Consider the following 26,238-nt stretch of genomic DNA (forward strand, 5'->3'; position numbering starts at 1 on the left):
TTTGTCTTAGGATGAAGGGTACTCTTTTACCTTATTTTAATTTGCAATTCTCTTATTACAAGTTAGGCTTGTATTTGTTTTCTATTGGGGCATAACAAATTACCAACAACTTAGGAGTTTAAAGCACATGCATTTATAATCTCTTCTGGGTCATGAGTCCAGGCATAGCTTAGCTGGGTCTTCCGTGAGACTGCAATCAAGGTGTCAGCCAGGACTGAGTTCTCATCTGGAGGCCCAACTGGGGAAGGATCTGCTTCCAGGCACACTTAGGTTGTTGGAAGAATTTAGTTCCTTGTGGGGGTAGGATGGAAGGCCCTGGATTCTGTCTGAATATTAGCCAGAGGTTACCCTCAACTCTTTGAGGCTGTTCTCAGTTCCTTGGCACATGGGCCTCTCCATATGGCCACTTCTTCAACACTGGAAAATTTAGAAAAAGTCTCTGCAGCAAGTTTACTAGTAGTATGGAGTCTTAAGTAAAGTGGTATAATCATACAAGTGCCATCGCATCACCCTTGCCATATTCTGTGGGTTTGAAGCAAGTCACAGGTCCTATCCACACTCAAGAGAAGGGGACTATGCAGGGTCATGAGCTTCAGGAGAGAGGGGTCATCCAAGGGTCACCCTACAGTCTGCCTGCCCCAGGTTGAGCATCTTTTCATCTTTTTATATGCTTGAGAGCTAATTTTATTTTTTCTGTGTGACCTCTCTGTTCTTATCATTTGTCTGTTTCTGTATTGAGTTACTGATTTTTATCTTATCCATTTCTAGGTACTCTTTATATATTAAAGAGATAAATCCATAGCTGGGATACAAACTTGCTCCCAATTTGATATACACTTTTTTGACTTTGATATCTCTGATACAAGAAGTTTTACTTTTTATAAATTTTATCTAACAATTTTTTCACTATGGTGTCTGGATTTTGAGTAATAGTTAGAAAACCCTTCCCTCATCTAAATTTATAAATGAATTTACCATGTTTTTTTCTAATGACTTTATGAATTATCTTATAAAATATTAAATTTGGGGTCCATTTGGTAGTTCTTTTGCTGTATGGTGTGAGTTATGGATTCAACTATATTTTTTTCAAGGTTGCTACGCTCAGAGTTATCCAACTCTATTTATAGAACAGCCTATCTTTTCTCCCATTTGTTTGAGATACATCCATTATTATTTCCTAATTTCTTATATGTATTTGGGTTTCTTTTCTGGACTTTTTATACCATTTCATTGGTCTGCCTGTAGATTCTGACAGCAAGATAATACTGTTTTAAATATGGAGTATTTGTATTTAAATATCTGACAGAGATAAATTCCTCTTATTACTTTTCATAATCCCTCCCCTTAAAGTTTTCCTGCCTCTTCTTTTTCTTTACATTTTTGCATAGAAAGTTTAGAATGAGAATGTTTAATTCCAAACTACCATCTGCCCCCGCCAAAAACCCTTATATTTTACTGGGATTATTTTGTTGTTATCTTTATGATGTTGAGTCTTCCTATCCAAGAATATGGTAATTTTCAATTTCTTCAAATCTTCAATGCATCTTTCAGTTCTCTTTTAAAGTTTTCTTCTTATTTGGTGTCACATATTTTGAGTTCATTTATCCTCAAGTATTTTATGTTTTGTTGCTAATGTAAATAATGTCTTTTTTATTATATGTTTTAATTCGTTGTTGCTTATTTGCTTTTAATATAGATTTCACTGGTTTTTGTATACACATTTTGAATCTCATTACTTTAATCAACTGTTTTGTTTTTTTGTGGTCATTTGGCTGATTCTCTTAGATTTTCCAGGCATACAAATATGTCATATATAAAAAGTGATACCTTGATTCTCATTTTTATCCACTTTTTTTTGTTCTGTTTTCTAATTGTGTTGTCCAGTATTGCAGTACTTGTTAAAAAATCGTGTGATGGGAGGGCATCCTTGCCTTGATTTTGACTTTAGTCATTTGACTGATTCATTTACTCATTGTTAAGTGGTTCTTGACTGGGAGTAATACTACCACTTTTGGGTAATAATCTGAAAATGTATAACAAAATTTCCCCAGTTATTATGTTTGTTAGCATAATAACTGGGGAAATTTGCTTCTGGAATTTAATGAGTGGTTGACCAGTGAACAAAATACTCATAAAATCCTTTTGAGAAGTACTCAAGTGCTTTTCCAGTGACCATTGACCTGAGATAAAATATAATTTATTCCTATTTTATAGTGCTTTTGTCAAGAATGGTTGTTGAATTTTGTCAAATACCTTTTATACATCTATGGAGATACCATAAAACTTGTATGCTTAGATCTATTTTTATGTGATAGATCTTATTAATAGATTTTCCAATATTGGAAACTCATTGCATTCTTATAATAAACCTCATTTGGACAGATGTATTATTCTTTCAATGTGCTGTTAGATTCTGTATGCTAATATTTATTAAAAGACTTGCATTGATATTCAGAAGTGAGGTTAGCCCACTGATTTTGTGAGTGTGTGTGTGTGTGTGTGTGTGTGTGTGTAGGTGTACATGCCCAATCTTTGTAAAGTTTTGGTTTCATTTCAGGTGATAGTGGATTATCTGCTTTTTAAAGGTTTGGTAGCATTCCCTGGTGAAATAATCTGGACATGGAGAGTTTTTGAGGGGATGGGGGTTGGGGAGGACTGGTGCTTAGCCAAACAACTTTTTCAATGACTTCTTTGAAAATCAGACTATTTACATTTTTGTACCCTTTCTGGAGTCTGTTTTTGTTAAATATATTTTCCAAGAATACTATCCATTTCATCTATGCTGTCAAATTCATTAGTATAGATTTGAGCAAAATTATTTATGATTCTGTAGTTTTTTCCCCTATTATTATTAAAAAAGATCTTTGTGCCTTTATTTTTTCTTGACTTAGGTTAGGTTATGTTCCTATTTTGCTTTATTTTAAAAATAACCATAGTTTTTCAAAGGTTAAATACACACACACACACACACACACATACATACTCTTCAGGTAGGAGAAAACGAGGTATAAGAAATATATATGTACCTGTTCATTTGGGCAAGAGAAATATAGGAAGAATAAACAGGAACTAATGAGATTGGTTAGCAACAGCTATGGGTAGTAATGGGGTGAGTGACAAGGACAAGTAAAAGGACAAGGGACTGAGAATGGGTAGAAGAAATGAGTGTGGAGAAAAATTTCCCCAAGTATACATTTTCATGTAGCTCTTACTCTTAGAACCATGGTGATATTTCACATACTAAAAAAAGATAATTTAAATCCACAAGAATATGGGTGGGATCCAAAATAGAATACAAAACTATCAAAAAACCTAACTATATTACAAATGAATAACATACACCGAAGGTGGTGAGAAGAAAAGAACTAACCTATGTAACTTTGGAAATAATGTTTTTACTGTATACTATAAAACTAAAGACAAAAATAACTATATACAAATATTGTACTCTAGTTATTGAATTCAATTCTCATAGAGATACGGTGAGCAATTTTGAAGGTACTTTATGTACTTATTATGATTGAATGAATTAAGGAACAGATTATAGATACGAAAAACAGTTTCCTCAGATAAACAAGTTACAAATAAGGAAAGGGAGGGCTAGCATAAGCCTTATGGTGTTAGATTGGAATCAGAGGTATCAATATGAACTCATGGTTTTTAATATACACAGATAGATAGATTCAGAAGTAAATACAGTTGTGTGTGCTTGTATAGGTTAGTATACATATGTTTAATTCCTTGCTGTCCACAGAAATGCACTAGACACTCCAGTAGCAGTGAGCATGTTTAGTATTCAAGTTTTCATTTCTCTGTATCATTCTCCAGCAACTGGAAGAAATGGTTGACTCCAGGGACAAGGCAGAGGAATCAAAAGGTGAGCCTGGAAAATCTTGTGGTTCCAGAAGATAAGGACGTATTAAAAATACAATGGTACATGTTCTAAAAGACACAGGAAACAACTTGAACATTCTGATGCCCAATTCTGGTACAATGTGGACAGCACAATAAACAATGATAGAAACAATGATAGATTGCATTATAACCTGTAGAATAAATCATCCATGGGTCCATATTGATATAAGTAAGTGATTGAATAAATAGATAAATGGTGAGAAGTTCAGCTCTTCCATACAATAGAATTCAATTAATAAATGCAGTAGGAATGATGGAAATAGAAGTCACCATTAGTCAGGTGCTATGGTATTAATCATCAAGAACCAGCAATGGCTGCTAAAATTAGTAGGCAAGAGTATGATGAGAAACAGGGTATTTGCATAGTCTAAAAATGTCTCCCCGCAATATATTTAGTACTTTCAAAGAGAAAAATAGTAACTTTACAGGGGAAAAAACTGGCATCTACCTCTTTGGCCAAGTGATCAAAATTAATATCATCAATAATAAGACATTCAGACATCATGTATCTTCTGGTATGGTGCACCGAGGATACAGCATCAGCTCTGTGGTATTCTTACCAAAAACACATAGCCTCAGTAGAATTATGAGGAAACACCAGTCAAATGCAAATTGAGGGACATTCCAGAAAATAACTCACCATTGTTTTTCAAAAATGTCAAAGTATGAAAGGCAAGGAAAGGCTGAGGAACTGTCACAGACAGGAGGAGAGTATGGACACGTGACGTCTAAATGCAATGTGTAATCCTGGAATGAATTCTGGGCCAGATAAATGTCATGAGTGGTAAAAACTAAAAAAAATATGAGTAATGTCTGTGAACTAGTTAATAGTATTATGTTAATTTAATTGTCTCCTCTCTATAGATGTACTATGGTTGTGTAATATATTAACATTAGGGGAAGGTAAGCAAAGGATGTATGGAATCTCTCTATACTATTTTTACATTTTTTTCTCTATACTTAAAATGATTTCACAGTTAAAAGTTTAAAAATAACCAGCTTTTAAATTTGTTTATTAGTTATCTTTATTTATTACTTGTATGGCTCATTACTGTCTCATTTTATTCCTCTTAATTCTTTTATGCTGCTTTCCTTTGGTTTTTATGCCATTTTTAACCTTTAAAATCACATAAATAACATTTGTTTTCATCCTTAATTTTACTGATAGGAATATCTAAGCCTAAGGAGTTTCTTCTCAGTAGTATTTTAGCATATGATTTGATAAACAGTTTTTTCTGAAATTCCACAACATTGGCTTGCTTTTCTTCTTTAACCTAAAATCTAAGACAGCTTTGAAGTTTCCAGCAAGAAGAGGCCTTAGGATTTCTGCCTTAGTATTAAATTCAAGTTTTATTGAATTGCAATATGCATCATTTCAGCTTTTGGGAATTTATTGATGGCATTGGGAACTGTTTTAGTTTCCCAACTGCTATACAAACACCGTACAATGGGTTGTTCCATGGATTACACATGGGAATTTATTAGTTCACAGTTTTGAGGCTAGGAGAAGTCCAAAATCAAGGCATCAGCAAAGCAGGGCTTTCTCCCTGAAGAGGATAGCTTTATGGGTCTGGTTATGGGTGAGCCTCATCCTTGGCTTTTCTGCCACATGGCAATGCACATGTTGGTGTCTTAGCTTTTCTCTTCCTGATCTCATTGACTTCCAGCTTCAGACATTTTATGTCTCATAAAATGAGACAGTAATGAGCCATCAAGTAATAAATAAAGATAACTAATAAACAAAGTTCCCTTTGGCTCCCTCCTTTCAGGTCCAGTTTCCTTTGTTTCTTATAACTTTAGCCATATTGGATTAAGACTCACCCTCATTCAGCTTGTGTGCACCTCCACTAACAACATCTTCAAAGTTCCTCTTTACAAATGGTTCACATCTACAGGGCCAGTATAACTGAGTATAACTTTTGTGGGGGACATGATTCAGTCTGCAGCATGGGCCCAAGAAATTGCTGATATTCATAAATGCCCATGGCAACTTGAAAGAAGTTGGATCCTTTAAGTTTAGGACATAGAGTTTGAGATTATACATTTATTAATTAGTTCTATCTTATTAGTTAGGTTATTTAGGTTTCTCTATCATCTATTTTTTTCCAATAGTTCATTAAAATATTCTCAAACATGGGATAAAGCTAAAATAATTTTACACAATGACTATTATATATTCTTTTTTTTTTTTTTGGTGCATGGTCTGGGAATCGAACCCAGGCCTCCCGCATATATTACATATTCTTACCATGTAGATTTTACAATTAATATTTTACTTACTTGCTTTATCACATATCTATTCATCTATCACTCCATTCATTCCTCAATCCATTTTTTGATGCACTTAAAAAATAAGTAGTAGATGTCAGTACAACCTCTCTTAAATACTTGAATAAGCATATCAGTAACAAGAATTTAATATTTGTTTATAGTTCTTTTTCCTTTTGAGGCAAAATTTGCATGGAATGAATATCTTAGAGTTACGCTCCACTGTTTCCTGCTGCATTTCTTCCACTATAAAAGTGACTTAGTATTTAATATTTTCACTGACTCTGAGGGGTTCTTAATCTTTAAAATTCAAATATTTCCTAGATATTACCATTGTTGACTTTCCTGGATCAATTTTCTTGGAACATGGTATTACCCTCCTATGAGTATATTCAAGTTATCTCTTTGAAAATAGAGTTTTCTTAAATTTTATTTTGCAATGTGCATTCTGATCCATTGTTCTTGTTTTCTTTTTCATGGGCTGCAATTACTGCATCTTCTTATCCTTTCCTCCATATCCATACTAATTTGTTAATTCTTTAAATAACCTTATTTCCATTTTTCTGTTTGCATTTCTTATTGCTATCTATTATTACCTTGTTATACGTCTCACTGTGTCTATTCTCCCATTCATTCATTCAGTTTTGGATGGTTTTGATTTTTCTTATTTTTCTTTCTATCTCTTTCTGAACTCTGCAATCTCGCTTTTTATCTCCTATGGTCTCACTATCTTTTCCCTGAGATTCTGCATATCTGCCTTGTAATAGTCTTTCATTGGGATGATTGCCTTTCTTATATATTTAAATTCATGATATACTGTCTGGTCACATTTTTCATCTGCTCCATTGTAACACTTTCTGAGTGAATGTTCTTTATCTACTGGTGAATTCTGCAGCTCTTCTCCACATTCATCCCCCCACCCTGATAGGATTTTTGTATCACCACTATGCTTGTTCCTTTTTATTCTTCATCATTAAATTATTTGGATTTTCCTTGGTCAGATATTCTCAGGAAATTTGGCAGGGAATGGGGGTGGGGAAGATCAGTTGCAGTAGGTGATCAGATAAGCCCTTACCTGACTCAAAGACAGACTGCTTCCTTCCTGAACAGCTCCATCTTCTTCCAGAAAATAGTTCAGATTTACTCACCTGAATTCCTACACCTATTATTGCAAACAAGAGATATATCATTTGCACTTAGAATGAAACCCTTACGATTAATGACCATACATTTATTGACATTTTCTTTGACAGTTCATTGATGAGCCTTTTTACTATCATCCATGCATCTCCACTTCATTTCCTTCCACGTGACTTCTTAATCTCAATTACTTTTTTTTGCAGCTACTTTTTATAGTCTGCAGATTATATATAATTAGTTTTATTAAAAATGGAGTTTGTGGTATGGTTGTTCAATCTCCTTGTTAGTTTTTGCAATTTCCAGGAGGAATTGAAAAATGCTGATCTATGCAACCTTGCTTAAACCAAAATTATTTGGTTTTCTCCTTGTTGGTTTTTACAATTTCCAGGAGGAATCGAAAAGTGCTGATCTATGCAAACTTGCTTAAACCAAAATTATTTGGTTTATTACATTTTAATCATAGAGCCAATCCCTAAAGGTTAACACAAAGTTTCAACAGGTTACAGTCTGTGTATTACCTCGAACAAATGACTGAACCCTTATCAGCTTCAGTTTCTTCATCTGTGTAATGAAGAAAATAATGATACTCACCATAAAGTGTTGGTGAGGCTAGAATGGATAACGTATATGAGGGTGTAATAGCTAGGTTTCTCTAGAGAAACAGAATGAGCAGGAAATATCCATAGATATAAAATTTATGAAAGTGTCTCACATAACCATGGGAACATAGAATTCAAAATCTTTAGGGCCAGGCTATGAAACTGATGACTCTGATGAAGGGTCTGGACAAACTCCACAGGAGAGGCTCACCAGCTGAAGCAGGAAGAGAGACTGTCTCTTCTGAATCCTCCTTAAAGACTCCCAGTGATTAGATTAAACATCACTCATTGCAGAAGACACTTTCCTTGGCTGATTACAAATGCAATCACCTGTGCATGCAGCTGATGTGAACATGATTTAATTCTGTGACATGTCCTCATAGCAACAGACAGGACAGCACTTGCCCAACCAGACAAATGGGCACCACCACCTGGCCAAGTTGACACATGAACCTGACCATGACAGTCCACCCTTTGTCAACTTGGCAGTATACACATTACCTTAAACCATACTTAATCTCTAAATAGAAAACAATAAAAGACACATTTTTTTTCCTCATCTAACAACTGTCCCACATACAACTGGAAGCACATTAAATCTCCCCAGAATAGGTGCAATTCTTTGGGTAATATTCATTCTTAAACTTGATATCTTAACAACTTAAATACTAAAACATGAACAACACAGCATTACAGCCCTCATTGCTGTAACTGATCACATGGTTGCAGTTCATATTTATCACTACCTTCTTCCACTACCTATTCCATGTTCCCTTTACCCTCAGCGAGCACTGCTGTTGGCCATGTTTCTTTGCCTGGTGAGGTGACCCAAACCTTCATTCCTGAAGTTTCAGAGCCATTGATAGTCCTGCCTGGATTGGGTTGCAGTTTTCCATTGATTTTAATCACAGGGTATAGTAGTACTAAAAGATACCCTAGGGGATCTCCTATATTCCAGGAAAACTCTTTTTTACCTTCATTATGTAGTTGCAGTCCTATTTCCCCCTGAAAGTCATGGTCAATCATCCCAGCCAGTAAAGTAGTCCCTTCTTAGCTTGTTGATCCAGGGGCATGAATAGCCCAAAATGATCAGGTGGCAGCCTTAGATTCCAGTTCAATGGAATCATTGTTGTTTCTCCTGGTGGAAGCACTCCCCCTTCTGGAACTAAAACCTGAAGACCAGCAAAGCTCAAAATCTCAGGGACAGGAAGCAAAAATTTTCCTAGTGGATTGCTAGGAGAAATAATGAGTGGTGCCACTCCTATTTCCACCCCTTGGTTCCTGGACTCATGGATCCTGACTATGGAAGAAATAGCACCATATAGTGGATGCTGATTCAGAGCATACGCAACTTCCTGGAGAACATTACCCCAGCCCTGCAGAATATTGCCACCTAGGTGGCACCGTAATTGAGTTTTCAAAAGGCCAATCTATCAATCCAGCTGCTTCTGGATGATGGGGCACATGGTAAGACCAGAGAATTCCATGAGCATGTGCTCATTCCTGCACTTCATTTGCTGTGAAGTGTGTTCCTTGATCAGAAGCAATGCTGTGTGGAATACCATGATGATGGATAAGGCATTCTGTAAATCCACAGATGGTAGTTTTGGCAGAAGTATTGCATGCAGGGAAAGCAAACCCATATACAGAGTATGTGTCTATTCCAGTTAGAACAAATTGCTGCCTCTTCCATGAAGACAGTGGTCCAATGTAATCAACCTGCCACCATGTAGCTGGCTGGTCATCTCGGGGAATGGTGTCATATCGGGGGCTGAGTATGGGTCTTTGCTGCTGGCAGATTGGGCACTTAGCAGTGGCTGTAGTGAGGTCAGCCTTGGTGAGAGGATGTCCATGTTGCTGAGCCCATGCATAACCTTCATTCCTACCACCATGACCACTTTGTTCATGAGCCTATTGGACAATGACAGGAGTTGCTGGGGAAAGAGGCTGACTGGTATCCACAAACTGGGTCAACTTATCCACTTGATTACTAAAACCTTCCTCTGCTGAAGTCACGCTCTGGTGTGCATTCACATGGACACAAATACCTTCATGTCTTTAGCCCACTCAGAAAGGTCTATCCACATTCCTCTTCCCCAGACCTCTTTGTCACCAATTTTCCAATTATGGTCTTTCCAAGTCCCTGACTATCCAGCCAACCCATTAGCACAGCCCATTAGTCAGTATAAAATGCACCTACAGCCAGTTCTCCTTCCAAGCAAAATGAACAGCTAGGTGCACTGCTCAAAGTTCTGCCCACTGGGAGGATTTCTCCTCACCACTGTCCTTCAGGGACATCCCAGAAATGGATTGTAGTGCTGCAGCTGTCCACTTTTGGGTGGCACCTGCATATCATGCAGAACCATCTGTAAACCAGGCCTGAGTTTTTTCTTCCTCAGTCAATTCACTGTAAGGAACTCCCCAAGAGGCCATAGTTCTGGTCTAGGAAACAGAAGGTAATGTGGCAGCGGTGGAGACCATGGGCATTTGGGCCACTTCTTCAAGTAACTTATTTGTGCCTTCAGGACCTGTTCTGACCCTATCTCATATATATCATTTCCATTTTATGATAGAGTGCTGCTGCACACGCCCAACTTTATAGCTTGGTGAGTTAGGCAACACCCAACTCATGATAGGCAACTCAAGTCTCATGGTAACTTGGTGGTCCATGGTTAAGTGTTCAGTCTCTACTAATGCAGAGGCCAAAAGCAGCAGGCCAAAAGCTGTTTCTCAAAAGGAGAGTAGTTATCTGCAGCAGATGGTAAGGATTTGCTCCAAAATCCTAAGGGTCTGCATTGTGATTCTCCTATAGGGGTCTGCCAAAGGCCCCAGACAGCATCACTGAAACTTCCAGCACCATTGGATCTGCTGGATCATATGGTCCAAGTGGCAGAGTAGCTTGTACAGAAGCCTGGATCTGTCGCAGAACCTCCTCTTGTTCAGGTCCCCACTCAAAATTAGCAGCTTTTCTGGTCACTCGATAAATGGGCCAGAGCAGCACACCCAAATGTGGAATATGCTGTCATCAAAAACCAAAAAGACCAATTAGGCATGTAGGAGGGGCCAGATGCAGCAAATTTTCCTTCACCTTAGAAGGGATATGTCGACATGCCCCACACCAGTGGACACCGAGAAATTTCACTGACGTGGAAGGCCCTTGTATTTTGTTGGATTTATCTCCCATCCTCTGACATGCAAATGTCTTACCAATAAGTCTAGAGTAGTTGCTACTTCTTGCTCACTAGGTCCAATCAATATGATATCATCAATATAATAGACCAGTGTGATATCTTGTGGGAGGGAGAAATGATCAAGATCCCTGCAGACAAGATTAGGACATAAGGCTGCAGATTTGATATACCCCTGAGGTAGGACAGTGAACATATGTTGCTGACCTTGCCAGCTGAAAGCATAGTGTTTCTGGTGATCCTTATGAATAGCTACTGAGAAAAAAGCATTTGCCAGATCAATAGCTGCATGCCAGATACCAGGGGATGTATTGATTTGCTCAAGCAATGATAACACATCTGGAACAGCAGCTGCAATTGGAGTTTACCACCAGGTTGAGTTTATGATAATCCAGTGTCATCCTCTAAGATCTATCTGTTTTCTACACAGGATAAACAGGAGAGTTGAATGGCGATGTGGTGGGAATCACCACCTCTGCATCCCTCAAGTCCTTAAAGGTAGCAGAGTAATCTCTGAAATCCCTTCAGGAATCTGGTATTACTATTTTGCTAGGTAGGGGCAGTTCTAGTGGCTTCCACTTGACCTTTCCTACCTCACTCCATGTGTTAGAGAACCAAGGTGGGGATTCTGCCAATTTTTCAGTATGTCTATTCCAATTATGCTTTCTGTAACTGGGGAAATAACTACAGAAAGGGTCCAAGGGCTCACTGTGAGATGGACCTGAGCTAAAACTCCATCGGTCATCTGACCTCCATAAGCCCCTACTCTGACTGGTGGACCAGAGTGGCATTTTGGGTCCCCTGGAATTACTGTCACTTCTGAACCAGTGTCTAATAATCCCCAAAATATCTGATCATTTCCTTTTTCCCAATGCTCAGTTACCCTGGTAAAAGGCCATCAGTTTCCTTGGGGAAGGTTTGGAGGAAGAGTAACAGTATAAATTTATGTCAGTGTAACAGAGTCCTCCCCAAAAGGGACCTGGCCTCCCCCTCATTCAAGGGGGTTTGAGTCTGTAAATTAAGGGGCCGTAACTCTGTCTTTTTGTAATTCAAGTTAGACTTCTGTTCACTTGACCTAGAACTCTTCTGTTTATATAGCTCAAACAAGAATTTAGTAGACTGCCCTTCTATTGTATTTCTAGGTACCCCATGATCTACTAGCTAATGCTTCAAGTCTCTGCGAGTCAGATTGTTTTGACTCCTGCTTTGAGTCTGTTGTCTATTATGATAGCCACATCCACCTTATCTTTGGCAATTAAGCACTGCCACCTGGCTTCTGCCAACTCAGGATCTGGCCATCCCCATTATGTTTAAGGATTCCAGCTCAGTGACACCTGTTCCCACAGTAATATGACACCTGTTCCCACAGTAATATCTAACCTACAGAGAAGTGCCACTACACAGCTCTTCAGGGATGATGGCGCTAGTCTCACAAATTTATTTCTCACAGTTCTGGTAAAAGGTGCATCCTCTGGACATTCTTGGGCATAAGAGCAGGCTTTCCAAGATAAATCCACCCTAACATTCCAATATCTCTAAGCCTCTCGATCCTCTCATCTACATTATACCAGGGCAGTTCTGGCATTTCAACCTCAGGTAACGTTGGCTACCTTTTGATCTGTATTTCAGCCAACCATCCAAACAAACTCTTAAAGTTTTTCCTAACCCCTTGAGCTATAACATCGATTGCAGAATCTCTGCTTAGTGGGCCCATATCAAACAATTCAGCCTGATCCATTTTTTTATTTCTCCCACCATTATCCCACACCCTTAAAATCCATTGCCACACATATTCCCCTGATTTCTGTATATATAAATTGGAAAACTCACACAGTTCTTATGGAATATAATGTACCTCCTCATGGGTGGTACCTTGTACCTTTCCTTTTGAGGCCTGTGGGACTTTAGTCTAGTTATAGGCCTAGAAGAAATGAGGAGTGGTGGGGGTGGGTCATGAAAAGAATGAGAAGTATCTTCCAAGCCATTTGGTTCACTGCATTCATTTGCAGTTTCATCTGGTGAAACATGATTAATCACTCTAGGGCTAAGCCCTTCAGGAGGAGGTTGGGTGGCCAATTCCTAAGGGCAGGCTGGAGGAGGGGTGGCTATGTCCCCAGGGCAGACTATTATGGGGTTATTTAGAGAAGACTCAGCATGACCAAGGGTTTCAACCTCACCAACCAACATCATTATCAATCCATATGTCACCATCCCATTTTTCAGGGTCCCATTCCTTTCCAATCAATGTCCTTACCTTAACGGCAGACACCATGCAAGACTGAGATTTCAGTTTACATTGTAAAGTTGCTACTCTAAGAATAAGATTCTGCATCTGATTTTTGGAGCTCTCAAGTCTATGACTACAGGAAATAAAATTTTTTTCTTCAGGACACTCATAGGAATGTTTACTTCTGTCAGACAGTGCGTAAGCTTCTCATTTGAAGCCTTAAGCCCATCACTTTCACTCATTAGTGTATACAGTGTATCTAACAACAATCAGCCGACATCTCTATACCTTCTCTTTCCATAAAGGTGTCAAAAACTCCATAAAGGTGTCAAAAACATTATCCTCCAGAGTGTGGCTTTGTACAAGCAAAGTGTCAGAAGAATCCAATGGTAGTATTTTAAATATCTCATTTGCTAACTCACCCCATGGATTGGCAGTATCATTCTGATTAAGGGAATCAGAGTCCTTAGTGCCTTTGAGCCCAGTCAGAGTAGAAAACCAATCGTCAAAACCCATTTTTAAGATTATGTTTCTTAAGACTCCACTCCTGGTACCAAGCTGTATTAGCTAGGGTTCTCTAGAGAAACAGAATCAGCAGGAAATATCCATAGATATAAAATTTATAAAAGTGTCTCATGTAACTATGGGAACATAGAATCCAAAATCCACAGGGCAGGCTGTGAAGCTGACGACCCTGATGAAGGGTCTGGACAAACTCCACAGGAGAGGCTCGCTGACTGAAGCAGGAAGAGAGACTGTTTCTTTTGAATCCTCCTTAAAAGCCTTCCAGTGATTAGATTAAATGTCACTCATTGCAGAAGACACTCCCCTTGGCTGATTACAAATGCAATCAGCTGTGTGGATGCAGCTGATGTGATCATGATTTAATTCTATGAAATGTCTTCATAGCAACAGACAGGTCAGGTCAGCCCTTGCCCAACCAGACAAACAGGCACTACCACCTGGCCAAGGTGACACATGAACCTGACTATGACAGAGGGGCATAGCAGAATGGATGGCACATGGTAAATAAATGCAGTTTGTTAGGCACACTGCTCAAAAGTTCACTTTTTGGGGGGATTTGGTATCACTATTTGAGAAGCCTGAGTTTTGGAAGATCTGACTTAATTTCTCAAGATTTGTAGTGTTGAATCACTAATATTCATTGATGCCTTTAGTGGGAGGAAAAAAAAATAACAATTCTTTGAATTGTGTATTTCCTGAGCATGATAGATCTTTCAGAGAGATCAGACAGCTAAAAAGGCAAAGCTTGATTTGAAAAAAAGCCTCTGTCTTGTAGAGCAGATACTTCTAATTAAGGGCAGTGATGCTTAACCAAGAAAGACTCACCTGGGGAGCATTTGCAACAGACATATGCCCTTGCTATACTCACCATCTACAGACTTAGAATCATTGGGTAATATGAATGAATGCATCTTGCAAAAGCTCCTCAGATGACTCCAAAGTGCATCAAAGGTTTACGGCCTCATCTTCAACAATGCCTTTATTGCATTTTGTTGGCACTCTCTACTTACTCAGTAACATTATTCAAATTCTACTTTCTTAATCGCTTAGTAAGTGCAGTCTTGTCTTACATCCTGGGTTTAAGTTTAGTAAGGAGGCCATCAAAATTTTTCTACATATGTAACTTAGTATGTACAAGTTAAACTTTAAACCTCGGTTTTCTCATGATTTTGTGGCATCTGTCATTTCCCTCCACTGAGTCTGTACAGTCTTCAAAGGCTGAGACCATCTCTGAAACCGCAGGACCAGACATTGGAATGAGAGTACTAAAGATGATTGTGCATGAGGCAAAAAGTAAAAGAGGCTACCCTGAATATATCTGCATATGGTAGATTTAATATGTTTGCTGCCTTCGCTTTTGATAATATATGCATCTTGGTTAGCATAAGGAAGAAGGGGTACGTTTTATTACTTTAAGATGTCTGGGGTCCTTCTGTGCATATCTGACATTGTCAGTTGCTCCTATTAGGTGCTCAATAATTGCTTGCAGGATTGAATTCTTGGGTATGCATGGATTATAACAAAAGAAAAAAAGGAAAACCAAAGCACTTTCTTATGACCATGACCTCATCCTTATCACCATGTGAGTAAAGTGTTCATCCATGCTGCTATATAATTTAAGCAAAAAAAACACAGAGATCCTATCCTTCATTCAGCTAGCCATAAATGACGAGATAAAACTGGATCCTTTCTGAGCTTCAGTTAGGTTTATTATTCCAGATTTTAGAATTGACATTTATGATTTAGAATCTACTTATTAGAATAGGCAAAGAGTTACACAAGCTCTTAACATTGTTTATTATTATTTTTTGTTATTAACAATTGTATGTTTCAACTAAAGGATATATTCCACAAAGAAATTCAGCTTTTCATTTAAAAATTGAAGTTTTAGGTGAGTAAATTCAGAGGAACCGTTTTTTTTTAACAGAGAAAACTTTTTGATCTGTCCCTCATTCAATTATCATGTACCCCTGTAATCATTGTGATGTGTTTCAATGTCTGAATGGGATCTTGCTATGTGAATTTCTCAGTGGAGGTCTAAATTCTCTCTTTTGCATGTGCTCTCTCTTTCTCTCTCTCTCTCTCTTAAATAAAAAGCCTTATTTTTGCAGTGTATTTCCCTTTCCTTTATTCAGGGATAGAGAATATAAGTGAAGAACCAGACAACCTGTTCCGAAGTTTTCCCAAGGTTTAAAATCCTACCTGGGGTAAGAAAGAAATAGGACCGTATCCAAGTCTGCAGATAAGAATGATTACTGTAGCAATCGCCTGCTGACCCTATGAGCATACCCCGTTGCATTTATTGACACCAAGAATAAAAAGCAATGCCAGGAAGGGACAGGGTGATCAAAAACATCTCTGATTCATGGTGTCAGACCATGGGGGTGTCAGATGTCTCTTTCTTAAAGAAACTGCACCCTAGATGGAGGGAGTGTGTCTTTTTATTTACTTGATGGATTTGGGGTTCCAGGATGTGTATGTACTTAATTTTATGATAAGAGTGGTCTGATAAGGAAAAGCCTTCTCATTATGTTAAAGGCAACACCTGTTTTGCAGGATGAGGGCAGAAAGGTACAGATGGACCATGTGGCTAATTCAGTTAAGTGGCCAAATCAATGCCCAGTGACATATTTTGAAAGCAGCCAGTTTGAAAGTAGAAACTGACTTGCCCATTTGAAAAGGGTGGTGGTGGTGAGAAAAGACATCTTTTGGAAATTAAATTTCCTTAATACGGCTTAAAAGCATTAAAGATAATAAAATAACAATGCTGTTTCCAAGGACTGACTCTCTTGCTTAAACAAACACCAAAGCATCATTCAATTTTCCAGATGCAGGGACTAGTTTTCAAAAGATGGATTCGTGTTACCCTGGAAAGCTCCCAAGCAAATAATGTCTCTTTATTGGAAGCAAATGAAGAAAAAAGAGGATCTGTAGGGGAGTGGGAACGACATAATTGTGTTAAAACATAAACTCAGCAGTTCAGCTAGGGATCCGTGGGAGGATTAAGTGCCCTGGCTTTGAATAGAGAGAAGCTGCATTCAGGACCATGTGATCGGGTAGCATTATTAGTGAGTGAGAGGAAGTGGGGGAAATAGCAGATTCCACACTTGAGAACTCAGCCAGGAGTGGACATAAACTCGTTTGGCTTTACTCTGGGGTCCTGAAAGACTTTGGTGACTGGTTGTTTGGCAGAGGAGGCAGGACTGGGACTTAGTGAGGTGAGAAAATGTATAAATGTATAACAACGCAGGCTCTGAGAACTGGCAGCCTTGGTTATGAAGTATGACTCAACTCTTTCAAAGCTGTGTGCTTTGGACAAACCACCCAACCTCTCTGATTTTGCTTGCTCATCTCTAAGTGGGGATAAAACCAGTATCTGCTTCATAAGGTTTGGGGGTAGATTCAAAATGCTAAGGCAGGGTGTATGAAGCATTTAACAAATTGCTGGGCAAATAGTTAAGATCCGTAAATTTGAACTGCTATGATATTATTACTAAAATAATAATTTTAATAATAGTAGTATTATTTAGCCCAGGATTTAAGCTTCAGAATCTTCCTTGTTTAACATCACTGAACAATATTCTCTTGCATGCCCACTAATTGTTCTATCAATCTATACTTTGGAAGACTTTTCCCATATCTCAGTCTCCCAAATAGGACTTATATCAAGGAATTTGCATTGAAAACATGCATTCATTCACCTATCACTCATTTATTCAACAAGCACTTATTGAAGTACTACTGTGTGCTGGATCTTGTTAGGAACCAAGAATAATGTAAAGGTGAAAATTCCTACACAAACTAATGTTTGTGGTGTGTGTGTGTGTGTGTGTGTGTGTGTGTGTGTGTGTATGCCTAGGCCTGTTAAGACCCAAAGATTAAGTTCTGATATTTGAGAGGACAATGGAGTTCAGGAATGGTTTTCTGGAAGAAGTAACCTAGAAGTTGAGGCCTGAAGGATAAGCAGGAATTCGCAGCTGACGAGGAGTCAGGGGTAGATGAGAGCAGGGAGGAGTTTTCCAGGGAGGAAGAAGAGTAAGAACTGTGAGTTGAGAATCCAGAGATGAGGCCCCTGGGACTAGACCCTGGATGCCTTTGCTCACCACTTTCAGAGTCTTCAATTTACCTCGAGAGCAATGAGGGAAAGGCAAAGGGCAAATCCTTGCATTTCAGTGAAAACACAGGCCATACCAGTATATTAGTTATTTCAGTCATTCCACTTCATCCTCACAACAAGTCTAAAATGTAGGGGAAGGTGGCTGTCTTTTCCCTTCTGTGGCAAAGGAAACCACCTCAGAGTCATGTCCTCCTGGGTCACAGGCCAAGTTCCATTGTACAAGGCAGTGCCTTTTCCTGACACAACCTCTTCAAACTTAATTGATGGGCTGTTGACTCTGAGCTATTGTTCAAGGAGAACAATTTATAATGCAAGGCAAACCCTTTAGGATGGAAGGTGACAGGATATGGGCCCCTTTGGCTCTGAAGTTACCTGATTCCGTGAAGCTCCTGGGCCTGACTTCCCCATTGGGTGCTTGAGCTGGGGCTGTTCTGGTTGAACCCCGTGGAGGAAACCATGTGAGGTTATCTTCTCTATTCCCTCACATCTTCCTCTTTTGGCACAAGGAGGCTGTTATAGTGTCTGGGAATTTGAAAAAGGTCCAAGTGCAGCAGCTGCATCCATCATAGATATCAAAGAGGTTCCAAAAGCCAGACAGTAAACAGTATTTAATCAGAGTGAGATCCTTGGGCGTCAACAGCCCCAGGTAACCATACAGACACACATTCACACACACACACACACATGCACAAGCATTAAAAATGAGGCCTTGCTTGGCTTGGAATTTCTCCAGCCAGCAAAGTATTCTGAATTTTCCTCACTATCTTAATGATTTCTTTTTCTTCTTGTTTCTTGTCCTAAGGAAAGGACAATGAACCCCTCAACAAGGGTTAAAGCCTGATAGGAGGGAGAGGAAGAACAGATAAGAAAACATTGCTTTCTTTCAAATACTAAAGGAGGCAACTTTTTTTTTTCTTTAAATGACAATATTCTGGTATGGAGGATGCTATATTCGTTCACTGGAGGCAGTGAATGAGGACATTCCTTCTGGATATAACAGTTAACTAGGGTGGCTGTATAAATTAGTGCTTACTCTTAGAAATTATTTTTATTTTGAAATTATTTTAGTCTTAAGGAAGAGTTGCAAAAAATAGAGCATTTATATGTTGACTAGGTTATGTAATCACAAAACATTGATTAAAACTAAGAAATGAACTTTGGTACAATACTATTAACAAAAGTACACAACTTATTTGGATTTCATTGTTTTTATCCATTAATGTCTTTTTCTGTTTCAGGATCTAATCGAGAATGCCACTTTGCCCTTGATTACTTCTAAGCTAATCACTCTTTCCCTGTCTTTCATGACCTTGACACTTTTGAAAGTACTTGTCATTTGTTTTGCAGAATGTCCCACAGTTTGGGTTTGTCTGATGTTTTCTCTTGATTAGATTGAGGCTACACATTGTTGGAAAGGATACAAGACAGGTGGTATGCCTTTCTTCGTGCAATATTAGGGGTCCATGGCATCAATATGCATTACTGGTGATGTTCCCTGATCATTTGGCTGTCTGCCAGTTCTCTCTACTATAAATTTAATGTTTTCCCCTTTGAATTATTTGGGGGTAGATATTTTGAGGCTATGCAGATAGACTGTTTCTGCCTACACTTTCATATATCAATTTAAGCATGCATTGGTAGATCTTGTCTGCAGCAATTATTATTATGGTATTCTAGTGATAATTTTCTATTTCCCTCATTCCTTTTATTTGCTAATTGGAATTTTTCAGTAGGAAAGAACTGTCCCTTCGCCTCCCTTTATTTATTTGTTCAATATGGATCCATGGGTACTTATCTCATTCTTCATATTAGAACCTGATTCTATCATTATTTATTTTGTTGTTCAAGTTGTTCAAATTTTGATCATCTGGAGGACTGTCAGGTCAGCTCCTGTGTCTTTTTAATATTCCCCCTCCCTTTTTTTGTGCTTCTTTATTTTCTGGCCCTATAAAGTGCTTGAGGCTAATTTTGTATTTTCCCCTGCCCCAGTTTTGGAGTCAGCCAGTTCTTCAAGGAGCCCTGGTTCCTTTTATTGGAGAATGATATTGAGAAGACAAGATCTGGGTTCTAGGTGTGCTACTGAAGTGTCACTATTTCTAGGCCATCTTTAGATGGAGCAGATAGAAAATAAATGAAAGTGTACTAACTCATACATACATACACATCTGTATTTATATTTCAGTACCTCTCTCTCTCATCTCTATCTATCTCTACCTCTAGTCCATTCCAGACTGACACCTCCAACTTCAGTCCAGCATCATAGGGCTCATTCTAACCTTTCTTTCTTTTTATGTTTACTCAGTCTAATTTTTATTTCCTTATTTTGACTGCTTTTTCTGACAGTGAGAAACCTGGTTCTCATTATCTAAACAATATGTTTACTTGTTTGTTCAACCCTAGTACACAAATAAAGTAGATTTAGGATTTCTAACCTAAACCTCTGTGTAAAACATTTGAGAGCTATAGTATAGTATTTGCATATAGCTCTTTCTGTCTTTACTGATTATTCTAGCACTGTTTGTTGAAAAGACTATACTTACTCCATTTAATTGCCTTTGCGCCTTTGTCAAAAACCATTTATTATATGTGTGGGTTTATTTCTTGGGCTCTCTATTCCGTTCCATTGATCTATGTGTCTGTTCATTTGCCAATACAATATGGTCTTGATTAGAGTAGCTTTATAGAAAGTCTCCAAAATGGGTAGTGTGAGTTCTTCAACTTTATTGTTGTTTAAGAATGTTTTGACTATTCTAATTCATTTGTCTTTTTATACATATTTTAGAATCACCTTGTTGATATCTAAAAGATGTCTGCATGTATTTGTTCTATAGAATAAATTGTAGAGAACTGGCACTTTAACAATATCACTTCCAATCAATGAACATTGTATGGTTATTTCTTCCTTAAATGTTTGGTAGAAATTACCAGTGAAATGAGTTTTCTTTTCCTTTTTTTTTTTTTGGAAAGTCTTAAACAATGAATTCAATTTATTTAATAGATATTATAAGACTTAAAATTTAATTCTTCTTTAGTGAGTTTTGGTAGTTTGTGTCTTTCAAGAAATTGACCCATTTTAAATGTACGGACATGGAGTTGCCCCTAATTTTTCTTATTGTTTTTTTTTTTTTTTTTTTTTTTACATGGGCAGGCACCAGGAAATGAACCTGGGTCTCCAGCACGGTCTCTGGCATGGCAGGCAAGAATTCTGCCACTGAGCCACCATTGCACCGCTCTTCCCTTGTTAACTTTTAAATGTCTGTAGAGAGTACTGTGAAAATGCTGCTTTTTTCCTGCTGTTGATAATTTGTGTTTTCTCTTGGTTAGTCTGGCTAGAGATTTATGAATTTCATTGATGTTTTTTAAAAAGCCAATTTTAGGTTTCAATGTTTTTCTCTATTATTTTTGTTTCCAATTTGATTTCTGCTCTTGTTTTATAATTTCCTTCATTTGGTTTACTTTGCTCTTTTCCCCTTAGTTTATTAAGGTGGGGGCTTGGATTATTGTTTTGAAATCATTCTTCATTTCTAATATAAGCATTAAATACTGTTAATTTCCCTCTAAGCACTGCTTTAACTTCATCCAACATATTTGATGGATTGTTTTGCATTTTCATATAAGTTAAAATATTTTTAAAATCTCCACTGAAACTCTCTTTCTGGCTTATGGATTATTTAGAAGTGTGTTCTAAACATTTCTAAATGTTTGAAAATTTTCCAGATATCTTTTGATTGGTGATTTTTAGTTTAATTTTGTTATGGTTTGAGAACATACATGGTATGCCTCCTATTCTTTAAAATTTTTTGAGGTTCATTTTATGTGCCAGTATAATGTCCATATTAGCAATGTTCAAGCTGCACTGGAAAAGAAAGTATATTATTTTGGGGTGGAGGTAGGTGGGGGTGGAGTGTTCTCTTCAAATGCTAATTATCCACAGTTGGTTGATAGTGATTTTCAGGTCTTCTGTACTCTTACGATTTTTGTCTACTTGTTCCATCAGTTGTTTAGAGAGGAAGTTGAGGTTTCCAACTATAATTTTAGACTTATGAATTTCTTCTTTCAGTTTTATCAGTTTTTAACTCATGTATTTTGAAGCTCTATTTTTATTTGCATACATGTTTAATATTGTTATGTCTTCATGGAAGATTGACCCTTTCATCATTATATGTTGTCCCATTTTCATCCCTGAAAATCTTCTTGTTCTGAAGTCAACTTTTTGAGATCTTTATATAGCTACTTCACCTTTATTTTCTGTAGCATTTGCAGGCTATCTCTCTCCATCCTTTTTACTTTTAAGTTATTTATGCTCATTATTATTATTTTTTTGACATGGGTAGGCTCCAGGAAGTGAACCCAGGTCTCTGGCATAGCAGGTAAGATTCTGCCACTGAGCAAAAATATTTATGCTTATTTTTAAAGTGGCTCTTTTTGTTTTTTTTTAGAAACAATGAGTTCAGTCTTGCTTTTTAATTAAATATAACAATCTCTGATGTTTTCCAACTATGCCATTTAATGTGATTATATTGTTTATATTATTGGATTAAAATCTGTCTTGCAAGATGTTTCCTACTCACTCCTTCAATTCTATGTTTTTTCCTCTTTTTCTGTCTTTTCTCTTGTTAATAATTTTAATTATTTTGCCTCCTCTATTTACTCATGTTTTATACCTCTTTTTAAAATGTTTGCCATGACTACTCTAGTTTAAAATATACATCTTTACTCATCTAGCTTCAAATAGTATCTAATCACTTCACATTTAGTATAAAAACTTTAAAATAATTTTTTCCCAATTTCTCTCTCTCATATTTTGTGCTATTGTTGTCATACCTTTTACTTTTGCATATGCTGAAAATATTTATACATTGATTTTTTTTATTATTTTTCTTTTTTGTATGTTGATACTATTTTAGAGCAATCAAAATATAAAAATTAATTCAATTTTATTCTCATTTGTACCATTTCCAGTATTTTTCATTGTACATAGATCCAACTTTCTACCTAAAGAACACCTTTTAACATTTCTTGTACATTGACCGGCTGTAATGAATTTTCTCAGTTTTTGTCTGAGAAAGTCCTTATTTCTCTTTCATTCTTGAAAAATATTTTCTCCAGGTATAGAATTCAGGGTGGACAGTCTCTTCCCTCCCTGCTCCCAGTGCTTTAATGATGTCAGACATTGTCTTCTGGCTTTCATGGTTTAAGATAAGTTTCCTGTAATATCTTTCTCTGTTCCTGTATTATGTAATATCTCCCATCCACCCCCAGCTGCTTTCAAGATTTTCTCTGTTTTTTTATTTTCTGTACTTTAAATATTATGTGCTGAGGGTTTTTTGTTGTTGTTGTTGTATTATAATTTTTAATTCTCAGCATTAGTTCTTCAAATATTTCTTCTGCTTTGTTCTCCTTCTGGGATTGGCATTTGAATCATATGCATGTTAAAGTATTTGATTTTGTCCATAGATCTTGGATATTCAGTCCTATTTATTCCCCCATTCTTTTTCTCCTTGTGTTTCAATTTTGGTAATTCCATTGACCTGTCTTCAAGTTCACTGAGTCTTTCCTCAGCTGTGTCAAATCTACGTATGTGCCTGTTGAAGGGCTTTCTTTCTTTTTTCCTTCCTTCCTTCCTTCCTTCCTTCCTTCCTTCCTTCCTTCCTTCCTTCCTTCCTTCCTTCCTTCCTTCCTTCCTTCTTTCTGTGCTTTCTTTCTTCTTCCTTCCATGCTTCCTTTCTTTTTTCCTTCATTCCTTCCTTTTTAGCATTTCCAGTTGATTAATATAGCTTCCATCTCTCTACTAAAATTACCCATCTGATCTTGTATATCCCACCTTTTCCTTAAGTACTTTGAACATTTAATTTTTGTTATTTTAAATTGTCTCTCAGATATTTCTGGTATTTGTGTCATATAATGACTCTGGTTCTGATGACTGCTTTGTCATTTGTGAAAAGAGTTTTTTCCTTGAATTTTTATATACCTTATCATTTTTTTGGTGAAAGCTGAACATCTTGTTAGAGCAGTAGAGACTGAAGTATGTAAGTTTTATGCCTCTAAAGGGCATGTCTTTCCTTCTTCTAGGCCTAGTATAGGAGTTTGAGTTAATCTAGTTAGGAATTGGGCTGGGTTTGGGTTTTACTGCTGTGGTTACCCTTTGTGCACCACAGTTTTCAAATTCTTGTAGAGATACCTGTGTTCACAGTGCAGAAACATCAATTTCTATTCAGTTCTGAGTTTTAGGTTTTTTGTGCTGTGCATCAGGAAAGATCTCTTTCCACAGCCTTTTCCTTTTTTATTCTTCTTTCAATGGTATTCTGCTGCTATTTGTTTTCTGAAACTTCCTAGTTTAGTGGTGGTTGCATGGGGTGGTATGACTAATTAATCCTTGGTCATAAGCATGAACTATGTTCCCGGGTCTTGGGGGTATGGACTTCTGGTTTTCTCTTTCAGGTGAGCATGTACTTGCATCTCTTTTCTACCCGCAGATTCTTCTTTCCTCAGAGATGGGCCACATTTTGCAACCTTATCTCCCCAGGGGGTTTGAAATATTGCTGATGCAAAATTACTTTTGCTCATTTTTATTATAAGGGTGAGAACAGCACTCTTAGCTCTCTACATATCCTAGGGTAGAAGCTGGAAATTAATCCAAACACTTTTGAGGGTGAAAGAGACTCTTTAATAACTATACTAGGACTATATGCCCAAATTGGGATCACCCCAGGCAAACTGTGTTATATGGTGTTTGTAAGATAAGTCTCATGAAACAAAGGTGATCTTCACTGGGTCTATACCTCAAGGCATTTTGAAGAATTGAGAGAGCAAGTATAGGGACATATATATATATATACTGTATGGCGGGATCACATTTCATTCTTTTTCCATGTAAGTATCCTGTTATTGCAGAACCATTTGTTGAATTTTTGTTTGGCTGATTTTTTGTTTGTTTGTTTGTTTTGGGGGGAAGTGCATGGGCCAGGAATCAAGCCCAGTCTCCCACATGGCAGGCGACAATTCTACCACTGAACTACCCTGGCACCTCTGGGACTTATATTTTAACTCAAATTGAATTTAGGGCCTGGCACATATTTTGTGCTTAATAAACATTTTCTGAATGAGTGAGAACGAGTGAAAAAAATGATCTAAGTCACATACACTTCCACAATAAGCAAAGACAGGGCCAGTATCTTCAAAATATTTGATTTTGAAAAACTGTATCTGCATCTCCTCATATATATGCATACACCTCATACTTAACTAAGAAACTATTTCTTCAAATTTCTTCCTTATTCCATTCCCTTCTGTGAGCGAGTAACAGTGGGAGTGAACTTTCTTTCTCTCCCTAGATGACACTGCTTGAACCTCACACAGGTAGCCTGATTCTTCTAGAAATGATGTAATTCCATTGTTTTATCCCTTGCAATTCCCTTAAAGGAAAAGTGATCTGTTGCCATCCTAATTCCATGAGGTACAGATTGTAGCCTTAGCAGCATGACAGCTGATTGTTGTCCAACAGCCCAATATGGATCTGAGACTAGCACAATTCTGCTCTGTGCCACCTGCCCTTTAGAATGATTGTTTTTATGTTTGGAGGGAATCTAAAAGGCCTAGTATACCATGATACTCAGATTTCATTCTGTCACCACACACTGGAAGGATACTGTGGACAAAGATAAGAATCTCCACTGATGTAAATCCATCAGGCTTACCTACTAAAAAGATAACATAGTTTGTGGTTATGTGCAGTACTTTTTTTTTTCTTTCAATTCTCTGAGCTATTTCATATCCTTCCGAGAGTGTATATTGTTTGGAATCAAGGAACCAGTACAGAACCACTTTAATTCATATATTTAAAGAATTCACTCACAAACATTGTTCTATATTAGTAGTAACAGGTCACCTGCTATAGAACAGATGAATGACCATGGACACAGCAAAGTTGAGAACCTCAGACTTAATCTAATTCTTCACCCAAATTTTGAGACCCCTTTACCATACTTCTACCATATAGTTATTTATCCTCTTCTGAGTGCATAATTCCAGTGTCAAGGCCTCTCATGTCTTCTTGAGGGAATTCTAGTTATTCATAAGCACAGCTCAGATGGAACTAGAGCTACCTCCTTATAACTTCTGCTCACTTGTTTTATTTTATCTTCCTAGGCCATGTAGAATATATCTGTGCAGATGCCATGGCACATGATGTCCCTTTCATTATTTTCTTGTACAAACCTCTGTTGGCACCTCCCAATTTGGTTTATTCTTGCTGCTTAT

At 37.4% G+C, this 26,238-nt stretch overlaps 1 protein-coding gene across 26 annotated transcripts in view; it reads left to right on the forward strand.

The window, feature by feature from the left end:
• LOC143664558 (uncharacterized) overlaps positions 1-26,238 on the forward strand; it is a 191,938-nt gene that overhangs the window by 93,825 nt on the left and 71,875 nt on the right. For 17 of the 26 annotated variants that reach the window (XR_013166492.1, XR_013166493.1, XR_013166498.1 and 14 more), the window contains one exon: positions 3,829-3,877. The exons of the other annotated variants lie outside the window; for them this stretch is intronic. Coding sequence is in view for 2 of the 17 variants with exons in the window: in XM_077138084.1 (XP_076994199.1) it covers positions 3,829-3,877 (49 nt within the window). In the remaining 15 variants the exon portion in view is untranslated. The remainder of the gene's footprint in view (positions 1-3,828; positions 3,878-26,238) is intronic. 26 annotated transcript variants of the gene reach the window in all.

The sequence above is a fragment of the Tamandua tetradactyla genome, chromosome 20 (genome assembly GCF_023851605.1).
Source record: "Tamandua tetradactyla isolate mTamTet1 chromosome 20, mTamTet1.pri, whole genome shotgun sequence".
Classification (NCBI taxonomy): Eukaryota; Metazoa; Chordata; class Mammalia; order Pilosa; family Myrmecophagidae; genus Tamandua; species Tamandua tetradactyla.